The 12,266-nt window shown below is 41.8% G+C and overlaps 1 protein-coding gene across 2 annotated transcripts in view; it reads left to right on the top strand.

Annotated features, from left to right (window-relative positions):
- LOC112575396 (LIM domain transcription factor LMO4-A-like) overlaps positions 1–6,817 on the top strand; it is a 60,197-nt gene extending 53,380 nt beyond the window's left edge. For both annotated transcript variants that reach the window (XM_025257249.1, XM_025257248.1), the window contains exon 4: positions 3,180–6,817. In XM_025257249.1, the coding sequence (XP_025113034.1) occupies positions 3,180–3,188 (9 nt within the window). In that variant the 3' untranslated portion in view covers positions 3,189–6,817. The remainder of the gene's footprint in view (positions 1–3,179) is intronic.
- Positions 6,818–12,266: the final 5,449 nt, after the last annotated feature.

The raw sequence follows: 12,266 nt of genomic DNA, 5'->3' as shown, positions 1-12,266 counted from the left end.
GCATGCGCACTTCAATGTCTATTTTTAACACCTGAAATAATTGTATCCCCAGTTTGTCAAACATCACGGGTGAAGAAAAGTGAGCCAACCAATATGCGCTTAGCATCAGAGGAAAACCGGATCCCTTGACTTTTACTATTTCCAAGTCGTCTACTATTACCTGTGGGCCTCACCTGCATAATCTCGCTATTTCTGTTCTTGTCGGTTTTTGTGTTGCAATCCGATCTGTGTGCACCATCAACTGATACCACCTCTAGTGGGTTTTTTTTAATTCAACATGCCACTCTTAATAGGTCTGTGCTGTAACAGCTGGGGTACAACTAACCGGAAACTGTTTTAAAAAACAATAAAATTGTAAATATTTCTTAACAGTGTCGTGTAGTAGCGACAGGTATACATGCAGTATCCAGTTTCGGTATTATATGAATTTGTTAAAAAAAAATTGTAGTGAGTTTTGATTTGTTTGTTGACAGTACGCAACTTCCGGTTGAGTAATGTAAACACCGAAGTTTCTCAAACGCAGTTGAAAATGAAAGAAAAAGGTTTCTGGCATTGATCAGTATTGATCTTGAAAGTGGTAATGAGACTGCGCGCGGGTGGGCGGGTAACGAGACTAACTGTTGCAACAGGTATCTGTTTGAATAAGGGAATGCCAGCAATACGAGGTGTATGGAGTTATTCGCGAAATATGAGCCTCAGATCGTGAAAATGTTTGTGAACATTATATTTGTGTAAACATTTTATTTTAATCGGCAATTTTTTGTGGGTGAAGGGTATTGCAGTCGTCTTCCAATTATTAAACGACTACAAGCTAATTAAATGCTGAACAAACTAAAAAAAAAAGTACGACTGATCTGTTGCACATTCAGACTGAGACTAATTTTCTGCGCATGCCCAGTATGACTGCCTCCAAACTGGATAGTGGTGTAATAAAACATAACGGGCGTACCCATGGCTACGGGATAATACTACGAATGGACACTAACTCTACCAAAGTATCTAACTTTTTAGTAGCAGAAATGACCATTTTCCTCGCAGCCATGTTCTCTGTTCTCTGAACACGCGCTCACGCGCTGAGACATAACAAACCAATAGACAGAAGTGGCCTGACGGGAAAGGTTCAGTTCGTTTGTATCAACAGTGAGGATATATTGCAACGTCGGTCTACGAGACATGTTGAACAAAGTGGACAAAGAGCTCGGAGCTATAAAGAGGGATTGAGTGAGGCGAGGAAACGAAAGAGAAAAAACAAAACAAAAATTAACGAGAAAGAAAAAGAACCGTCAGACGGTTTTATGACAAGAGTTCATTAATCAAAAGGTGCACCCGGCAACATAGGGTGGCGATGAGTATATGGCTCGGGAAACGCTGTTTTTATCATCGACATTCCTGTCGTCGGGGTTTACCTCTCAATTTTTTTTCTTTTTTAGTTTTTCCTGGCCTCTTCCCTGTTCCCCCTCCCTCACACACTCTCCCCCTTCCTTGGGTTCAGAGAACGTGCGCATCCATCAAACGCAAGTATCTTTTAATGCCATGTTTTGCCGCCGCCTTTGATTGTTCGCTAAGCGAGAAAACAGACTGAAAACTAGTCACGCCTTAAAAAAAAAAAAAAGGAAGAAGAGCTGGAGGAGTCGTGCTGGAGTTTGAATCCTCTATGTGTGTGGTGATGGTTTGTCCCATAGAAGCTTCGAGTATTCCAGATGTTACCAAAAAAATTTGAGTTTGTTGGAGCTAGGGGCATTGGGGATGTGTCTTTTCAGCTCCGAGATTTAAAGGGGGCACAAAAGCGTTGAGGTGTGTAGACACGGGTTCAGTTTCGTCTAGAGGGGTCAAGTTTTATACTAGTGGATCCTCCATCGGAGCTCCGGCCGTGGGTCCCTCATGGAAAAGGCAGGCAGAGGCAGGCTGGAGAACATGTTGCAACTCGCCCAAGCTTGAAGATTGACATTAGTGTAGAGCTCTAAGGACGAGCAGTCACGAGGTAGAGTGGAACCCCCGACAGCGAGCAGGAGGCGTTGGTGGGGAGGAAAGTTCGGGGTTAGATGCGATTTTAAGGTGCTTGGAGCCGAATAGTTTGATATTGAAGCAAGTGTGTAGCAAGTGTGTCTAGGGTGCGTGGATGCATTTGTCATAGGTAATGCGCATGCGTACTCACCGTTACATCCGGTCATCACTTTTAACTCCTGTAGGTGTAGAAGAGGAAGAAGAATGCCTCGCTTGCCGTTTCTGTGGGTGGACGGATGCACTGAGAGTCTGGGTGGTCAGGTATGACTGGAATGGGACGTGGATCTTTTAAGTAGATGATGGACCGCGCGTGAAACCTACAGTTTATATAAATCATGCTGTGTGGAATTTAGTTCCTCCCACTTTCCAGCAGAGGCCTAGTGTGTGTGTGTGCGCGCGCGCGCTTGCGTTCGTGCATGTTTATTGAAAAAAAAATGAGTTCCGCACACGAGGCCACTAATAACTGTGTCCTGCTTTTCCTGTTTCTATCCTAAATCATTGTTTTAAAACAGAAGGATTTTTTTAAAAATTTTAAACTGCGAGCCACGTTCATGAAATATGCATTATTGTTTCCTCTAGCCTTGCTTTTATGACAGCGCCATCTTGTGTCTGGCTACGCTTCGTTTGTCCACCCGTCATTTCCGCTTGTAGCCTACACTCATTTTGACCGTCAGTTAAGAAAATTAAATTTGGATATTCGAGAAATGGACCCAATGGCCGTGTTGACTGTAACTTTCAAGCAATGGTGCAGTAGCGTTTGCGGCATGATACTTTGCAGAAATGAGCGAGATGCTCTGGTTTTGTTTTTGTTTTTTGTTTGTTTTTTTGTTTTTTTGTTTGTTTGTTTGTTATCAAAGACGTTAGCGAGAAATCTTGCAAAATTTGAAAGGATGTTTTTTTCGTTGGAAGTACAATGGTATCTTCAGAAAACTGTAATAGCAGTGATGATGATGATGATGATGATGATTTCAATAACCTTAAATGTAAATAAAAGGTCGAAACAAATTTTATCAATTTTCGCTTAGTTGTTTACGTGACCTTATAACCCATTTCTATTTTTACTCATTATTTATTATCCACTGCTAATGATGATCAACATTTGTCAGGAAACAATTTGAATAATAAAGATTCTGATAACCATCTCATCACATTTTTATTTCTGTCTTACTCAAAAGGTGTGTTGACCGCCGGGCTCCAAAGAAGTCGACGAAGATGGGAAAATGTCATTTCCGGTCACGTGAAGGCTGGCCAAGCTGGGACTTCAGCGACTGAGCTGCGGCACGAACAACTTGCAACGCACCTTCTCTCATTGTTTCCCCACCCGATGACGCACCCGACATATGGCACAGCGCCCTCTATCGCTACACGGCACAAAAGCGCTGCCCACGGAAGTGACGTCATTGTTGAACCTAAAACCTTCGTTTGTGTTTTCTTCAAGTGCCGAGGAAGTGGCATCTTCTTCAAAGATCGACTGGACAGTACAGCTGGGTGGAGGGAGACCCAGCTCAGACTGACCTTTAGTGTCCAGTGCATTAAGGTCGATACACGTGTACAGACTGCACGTGCTTTGATCACTGTAAGGGAGCCATGTTTTGAAAAAAACAACAACTACAACATATAAAATAAATAAACAGTTGCGAATTATCTCTTACAAATACGGAGATTGGATTTCTCAAATTAGCATCATGTTTTCACGTCTGTCTCTCATCTGCTTTCCCTTTGTCCCTCCATCGTTCCACTTGTGGATGTGTGAACTGTTAACTTTTCAACCCGTGATTTTCTATTTCCTTGCACTAAAAAGCATTGACAGAAAGAGCATTTTCAGTGTGGTCATTTTGCAAGTGTTTTTCTGCGCTAGAAATGTCGAACAAACCGACAAACAAATCGGAAGGCAGTAGCTCTGTGGGAGGTGTCCTTTGGAAGGACAGAGAGACTAACACATGTGCACTCAACATTGAGTGTGCGACACTAGATATTACTGCGTTATTATTAATTTGTGTCTCGTTGAAGTGTACACATTATGTGCGAGTGTCTCTTTTTCATTGTACATATGGGTGACTGGGTGTGTGTGTGTACAGAGGTGCTGGAGAGTGACAGTCCACAGCTGTGTGCACAACTCGTGTTAATGTGTTTTTGTGTTGCAAACGGTCTCACCTGCACACAGCTTTTTGAACCTCTTGCAATAGTTTACCTGCCTCAGTTCTGATTCGCTTTCATTTCCTTGGCTGTCCTCATTTCTCGATGTCGTCACGAAGCTGATGTCCAAAATATTAAAAAATACAAAAAATCAACAATGGAAGGTCACGTGGACCGAGCAGGGTATGAGGAGTTTGTGGGTGGAGGCAGGAGGCTTGATTATCATAGTTTTATTCTTAGCTTTTTGACTGCAGTAAATGTTAGAATAACTTTAAATCGAAAACAAAGCCATTTTACATTCTGACTTATTGTCCTGTTAATTTTGAACGAGATGCCACGTACTTCTGGCCAATATCGCATCGACAGTACCCCTCCTCTCCCCCCAAAAAATATCAGTTGACAGGAACTGTTTGCATGACATAATTTGTTTCTGGCCATTGAACAAGCGAGTACAAAAACAGCTTTTTTTCTAATTATTTTATTTTTTAATTTCTTTTTTTACTTGTCTGCTGTGATGTCGGGGACAAGAAACTGGATAGAAGCCCGCTGTGATGTGAAAGGTGTGGACAAGAGAGAACACCCGCGAAAGAGTGATAAAGTGAGATGATTATGGGAAGGAAACAATACTGGCAGATAAACAAGTGTTGATTCGGACACTGACTTACTGGACTGACAAACCCTCAAAGCGGATTTGAGAGATAAATAATTATGTTTTGGTTTTGATTTCTTGTATGTGCGGTTTTTTATTTTTATTTTTTGTTTTGTTGTTTTTTGTTTGGTTGGTTTTTTCCTTCTTTTTTGTTTTTTTGTTTGGGTTTTTTTTTGCTTTTGTGCCCTATCGGTCGTCGGATTGTGTGACATGTTAATAAGGAAGGGTAAGGGGTACGAAGATCGGTCATCATGACCTTTTATAGAGATTTGCCTCTCGTGGACAGGAGTGGGCTACTCTTAGATACATATATTTCTCTGCTAATCCCCTGTCCGCCTTTTTTATACACATTTTCTAGTGTTTTATTAATTTTTTTTATTCCCATCCTATCCTAGTTTCATTCTTGTGAATTTTCATTTTTGTATTTTTGTATTTTTATATTTTCGTCTGTGTGTTATCTCTTTTCTTACGGATGACAAGTATCAAGGTATGTAGGCATGAAACTTGCACTCGCTTTTTTCTTTTTCTTTCTCGTAAAATGTTGCATTTTTCTGGCAGTATTACTAAATCTTGTATTTCCCGATGGAGTAAAATGCTGCGCTGAAGCTAAGAAGAAAGTAGGGATGCCTGAAACAGTTTAGGGATGTGACGAAGGTGGACATGCATCCTTGTCTCAGTGATGGCAATGACTCACCCTCAAAGACATCACTTGGACATCATAACAAAGGGCTGCAGGGTGTGATCATGGAGACAGAACAGTTGCTGAGCAAGGATCGTGATGGTGTGGGGCAGTTGCGGATGGTTACAGTGCAGTGACCAGACATTTCAGCTGATGAAGGAAGTGTTCAGAAACCTGTCATTTCTCCACCCAACCACCCGTCTGCCACGGTCAGAAAGTAATGTGATGAGTATGGACAGTACACGAAGAAGTCAAAACATTGCTAACCGCTTGATTACACCCGACTGTGAGATCTGCACGTGACATTGTGTGTGTTTTGTGACTATTTTTGTCCAGGAACAGCAGCCAGGACAAAACTAATGACACAGACGATCGCAGATTTCCATTCGCACTTATTATTTTTGTTAAACCACTCGTTCGTGGGACGGTGTTGATATACCACATGATTCGTCTTCGTTTGGTCATTGACCTGTTGTCTTGTCCATTCACCTTGTGTGCATGACTTCTTCTCCTCCAACACCACAGGCGGCTGGTACCAAAAGGACCTGGCGTGCTGGGAGGCGGCCACATCTGGATTTAAGTGTTTACCTGCCTCTGTGTGGAGGAAAGGAGGCGGGACAGAGCAGCCGGGGGTAAGGGGAGGCCTCGTGACAGAAGCACAGTCTCGGATGTCAAGCCTCTGTTTGCTAGGTTTTTTGGAGGCTTTTTCTCTTTTTCTTTCTTTCTTTTTGAGCAGTGGCCTTCAACATCTAGTACACCACAACCAGATTCTTCGAGGAGGACTGAACTAGTGAAGGGAAAAGGAGGTATGATTGTGTCGACAGAAAGAATGTCAGTAAGAACGGTATGTTGAGAAAAAATAATGGATGAACAATATTGGCACTGAAACAATGTTAGCTGGAACAACTTGCTGCACGTGCGTGTGTGTGTGTGTTCTTTTACCCGCCTGCTGCAATCCATGCCTCCAACTGCAGATGAAATCGGAAAGCTTTTCGCTCAAATTTGCAGGCTTTTCTTAAACTTGTTTTTCTCTCACATGTTCACATTTTTTTAACGTTTCTTGCTGGTGGACCTGTGTTGTGATTCTGCAAGATAAAGAGAGAGAGTATGGGCAAGATGCTTATTTCTTGTGAACAGACTTCACGAAATCAAATGTTCAGACATTGAAATGTTCAAATGTTCAGACATTCACTTTTCAGTACTGCACACAACGTGGAATCCGTTTTTGTGTGAACCGCTTTGGTGTCATCGGTTAGTGCTATTTGATTAATCCTTGTTTATGTTCCATATGGCGATGAAAATGTTTTCCATTTCGGATTCAAGGAGCATTAAACTGTTCTGTACAAGTCGTCTTTATGTGTGAAAGGCTGCAAGAGACTTGGGTGAAAGTAGAAAAGTGTCGCCACTTCGCATTGGTTGTCTTGTGATTCTGTTAAAAAGGATTTTGTTGTGTATGTACGCATTTCACATGTTCTTTCTTTCTTGTTTTGTTTGTATGTTTGCTTCTTATTTGTTTTATTTTTTGTTCTCTAGTGTCTCTTCCCTTGTTTCTTAGCTTTTCTTTTTATCTTCAATTTTTATTTTTGTTTTATCTTCTTTATTTTTATTTCTTTTTCTTTCTGTTTGCTTTTTATTTATTTTTGTCTTTTTCTTTCTGTTTATCTTCTTTATTTTTGTGTTTCCTTTTTTTTTTTTTTTTGCTTTTCATCTTTCTTTTTATTTCTTTCTCTTACTTTTAATCTTGTTTAATTTTATTAAGTTTTTTTTTTTTTGCTTGCTAGTTTGTTTATTTTTACTGACATTGCCATACTTCTTTGTGTAGACCTTCTGCGACCGCACTTACATATGTTTTATCCATCTAGCCATCTATACATATACATTTGTAACAGATATGCATTCAGCTTACAAGAGTCTTCATGCACTTGCCCCTCATGACCAACACGGATCCTGTATCCCCTTATTAATGTCCAAGAGGCTGGACACGATTGATGAGAGCCAGCATGCTGTGCAACTCGACAGTCTTGCAGTTGCAGCAACCACATGGAACAAATCCAGTCAAGTGCGAATATTACGAACGGTAATCGCATTATCTTCTTCAACCACATGACGTCACGCCCCTCGTGCAAGAGAGACTACCCATGCCGTGGTAGAGTTCACACGTTTTGATTGGATGATCCGAAGAGATCACGTGTCAGGCACTGAGGTGCATATCACCTCGCCAGCTTGAACCACGTTGAGGGAGGATTGATTTGTTTTGTTTTTAACGTCCACTAAATCGATCCTTGGCACGCGGCTAAACAAACAGATATGTGTTTGGTAAACTGAAAATGAAGGACTAGTACTTAACCAATCGCCATTGCATACTGAAGTCACTTTTCGTTAATCTTTCCTAGGTATGCGCTTGTATAAAGGGATGTCTTTAATATAAAATAATCGACATGAATGGGAGGCACAGAAACTGAATAATTCTGCAACTATCGAGCAATCACAGCGGCAAGGAGCAAGTACTCCTCCCTACACTCTCTCTTCCGACCTCCTCCACCCACCCAACCTCTCTCCCCTCCCACTGCCTCCATCTTGTTTGCAGCAAAATCCACCCCAGCCGCGTCTACCCTTTTATAATTGGGGGCCACACCCTTCTCGAACGATCGTTGGCATGGCTATACTTCATCTGAACGAACATTATTGAGAGACCTTTAAAGTAACACCGCCGACACGAACAGAAAACAATCCCATCGCTAAAGACTGAAAGTTGGCCCTCGTCTTGACTGCACCTTTGTTATTAAGAGTTAATCTCCGATTTTGCAGTTAACACCAGAGTAGGGAAATGGAGGAGGTTCCTACAGAAAAAAGATTTCTTGACACCACACGTTAATTTTCTGTTAGAAAGATTGCAAAATAGTTCATTGAGTATGGAAAATAGAAGTTCAAAAAGCAGATGCACTATAAGAAATTATTTTTAAAAACGCAAAATTCAGCCAAATCAGCGTTTGGTGGGCTGATATAAAACGTTGAACATCAGGGAGGGAAGGGGTTAACACAGAAGTGTTAGCAGAGCAGTTCGTACGAAGTAATGGAGATTGTCATCTGACTTTTCACAACTTCTGATTTGTGTGCCAGCACCCAAAAGCGACCTCCCCCAACCCTCCTCCACTCGTCATTAACACGCTCTTTACTTTTCTTTTCAATTGCTGTGCACGTTTAAATGTATGAGCGACTGATCGGATGGACAGAAGTGTTTGGGTGTAATGATTTTTTTTTTTCATTTGGTGTGCGTGTTTAAATAAATGTGTGGGCTGAAGGAACAGAGAGAGGTGCTAGGGTATAGTTATTTTTTTATTTTTTGTAAGAACCATGAGCTCAGATAAAAATATGCCCGCATTATTATTATTTTAAAGAACGGAGACAGGTGCGATTAACAATCAGCAAATGTGCAAGGAGGGGAGAGTACCCAACCACCTACCCACCACTGCAAGAACTACTCAGAGAGTATCATGACTGGGGAGGAATCACATCGATGAATGCAAAGCTACTTCCAGACTTACAAACTAACTACATCTCGGTCAAACAGCCATCCACACGTAGAGGAAATAGAAGCGTGCCCGAAGCGAGATGCGAACCCGTGACAGCCGATCATCGCAGCATTTATGACAAGCGTTTGAGCCACGGATGTGGTGATGAGGTGTTTGCCTCCGGGTAAACAATCTACATTGCTTGACAACGTACATACATCGGTCAGTAACCAGTCAACTTGTCTGTCTGCCCGTCCGTTCATCCATCCATCAGTCCTAACCCACCACCAACATTCGTCATCTCCATCATCCACACCCGACTCATTCCTCACATCCTCTGGCACACCCTCGGGTGGCGAAAGCTGAACGTCAAAGCGAAAGCGATGCCAACTTATATAAAAGTTCTTAAAAGCAATAAATCAAGTGGCACGAGTCGATGTCATTGCACGGCTTCGGAACAAGGTGGCCGCTGGCTGGGTGGTCCTCCCACCCCAGTCCCCCTCGGCTTGCATGTCTGATCGATTCCCATAAAAGCCATGCTGTGTTTAACACGACCAGTCCTCTTTTCCTTAACTACCCGTTCTGTTCGGAAAGGAAAGCCGCATATGTCGTGATGACTGCTTGATGTAGAGAGATAAATGCAGTGTTTTTCTTCGTTTGCTTTGAATTTTATTTTATTTTTTTTAATTTTTATTTTCGCCTTTTTAATCTTCAAAGTACCACGACTGGACAAGCCTATGGTTCCAGATGTCGCCAACATGTCTCAAGGTATGTTTGTTTGTTTGTCTTTTGTGATGCGTTCTTCTGTGTGTGTCAGGTGTGGTTCATGTGTTCGTTTGTCTGCATGAACTACGTTTGTCTGTGTGTCCTATCGTGCCTCATTGCACATGGAGTCCCATCATTACAATTAGCTGCTGGGCAGCCAAAGTCGTTTATACTCAATGCCAGCTGAATGGCCAGGCTGTCTTCAGTGCATGTTATTGCATGGAAGTAATGCTACTTAATTGAGGAAGAACCTTCCCGAAAGAGAAAAAGAAAGCTCGAAGGAAGGAAAGAAAAAAAAAGGAAGGAAATGACAGACTGAATGAGTTTAATAGTAAAGACAGAAATGGCTCACGTCAGAGAACAAAAGCGGAAAATGTTCTTTGACAAAAAGAGAAATCGAGATGGTATCTTCTGGGTGAAAATGCATTTCTGTTCTTATTTCAATTTTTCAGTTTTTAACTCATACAACAGGAAATTGTTTGTTTAAAATCTTTTATCCGATTGTTATGTCTAATGTGTTTATGAGAGAGAAAGTGTTTGTGTGTGCGTGCAAGAGAGAAACAGAGAGTTCGTACGGTCTGTCTTTTGTCTTTTTGTGCGTTGGTATTGCTTGAGTGAAAGGTGGTTGGCAGGTTTTCCTAACTGTAGAAAAAAAATCACAATCAGATAAATGGAGATTGTTAGATTTTCAGACGCTTGTAGAATCTTATGATTTTTGAAAAGTGGATACAAATAAAGGTAGTCCGGTCGTGTCGTGTGAGGTGTTGGAGACCGCAATTTTCTCGGTCAATATGAGGACGGCGTATATCTCTGCCTATTTTTTTTATTTTATTTTTATTTTTATTTTGAGGTCTTAAGGTACTCATTCAACAGCCGGGTCAACTGGGTGAAGCATGCTGCGACACATGGGTAGTATTGACCGCCTCCAGCATGCACATTTTCCTAAATCAGGAGATGGCTGGTAGATGCACCAGGTGACCCTGTGTGATGACGCAAGCAGCCTACTCGGTGTCGCACAGCACGTGCGACTCTACAGCCTACACAAGCCATGGCGGGGCAAAGTTTGACCCTAACATCCAGCACAAGATGCGGGATAACGACTGAAATGGACAGCCAAGCGGACAGATGTAAGTGGTCCATCGTGTGTAGAGGAGGGCAGGTAAAAAGCGATCGGAAGGGGCAACCAATCTGTTCTCCTTTAACTCCCCCCCACCCTTATTAGATTCTTATCACTGCTTGGTGGGAAGATTTTCGAAGACAAACGCATCGACGAAGGCTCGTCGATAAAGAGCAATGGTGTTTTGAAGTTCGTTGAACTTGTTTCGCAAGAAGTTTTCTAAAGTAGTACTTAGGAATGAAAACAAAATTTAAAAAAAAAAACCCTGCTTGAGATTTATCTCGGGACCAACCTGGGCAAAACACTTGGTACCAAGCTGACAAGAAGCGCGATCAAACTGACATGGTGTGGGACCAAGTGCATTGTCCTGAAGACACACTGATCTTCGCATCAAGGAATCCAAGGACCTCCAAAGATCTGGATCCAAGCCATCAACCCTCTCTCCTCCCCTCACTTCACATGTCCCCACACGCTCTCTTGTTTTTAACTATTTGCTCTGATGCAGCATACTTATGTTCCCTGACAATTACTAAGTACATATATCATCACTCTTCTTTACATAGACTTCCAAGAACTTCAGGAGATCCAAAGAAAAACAATTGTAGAATGATGGGTGAATATTTTCTCCAGAAGCAAGAACTCCGGACACTGGTAAACTTCAGAGTAAAATTTCCTTCAGAAAATATAAAACACAAAAGCGATAATAAAACAAAACTTTCGTGCCATATATCTCTCTTCCAAATCTACACTGGCTTGTACTCAAGGGAAACAAATTTTTCTTCCCTTGCTTCGCATTACCCTTTTATCTTTCTTTCCTTCTTTCTCATCTCAGGTTTTTGTTTGTTTGCTTTTTTGGTTTTATTTGGTTTTGTTTTTTTCTAACGCTCTTTTAGCCTATGCCGTGTACCCACGAGAATCTCTTCTCATTCCAGCTTAATTCCTTCTGATAGAAAGAAAAAAAAGAAGACGAAGAGAAGCCTTGCCTTGATTAAAGTTAATTTCAACCGACTAATCAAAGGCTAACACTAACATGGCTTCCTCTCGATAATGGCTCTCATTTATCACCGTTTATTAACACCAAGAGATTTTTTTTTCTCTCCTTCCTTCCTGCGATGCATGTGCGTAAGCTCAGCTCTGATTAGAAAGCAGAGGGAAACCAAGCGAGTTCTGGTGGAAAGGCACCAAGGGAGAGTAATCCTTGAAAATGACGAAATTTTAACACCTCATCCACTCTTTCCTCGTCCCCCTCCTCCCCCCGACATCTGTCGGTTCTGAGGAAAAATACGGAGGGACGGTTCATTACGAGTAAAAGTTCAGATTATCTCAGCGTGCCAGACTGCGAATGATCTCCCCTTTTTACACTTGAAAAGAAGCCCATAGAATGTAGAATTCGACTTCGTTGCC

The sequence above is a fragment of the Pomacea canaliculata genome, linkage group LG11 (genome assembly GCF_003073045.1).
Source record: "Pomacea canaliculata isolate SZHN2017 linkage group LG11, ASM307304v1, whole genome shotgun sequence".
NCBI lineage: Eukaryota > Metazoa > Mollusca > Gastropoda > Architaenioglossa > Ampullariidae > Pomacea > Pomacea canaliculata.
Note: the sequence above shows the minus strand (reverse complement) of the source record. Positions and strands in the feature narration are given on the sequence as shown.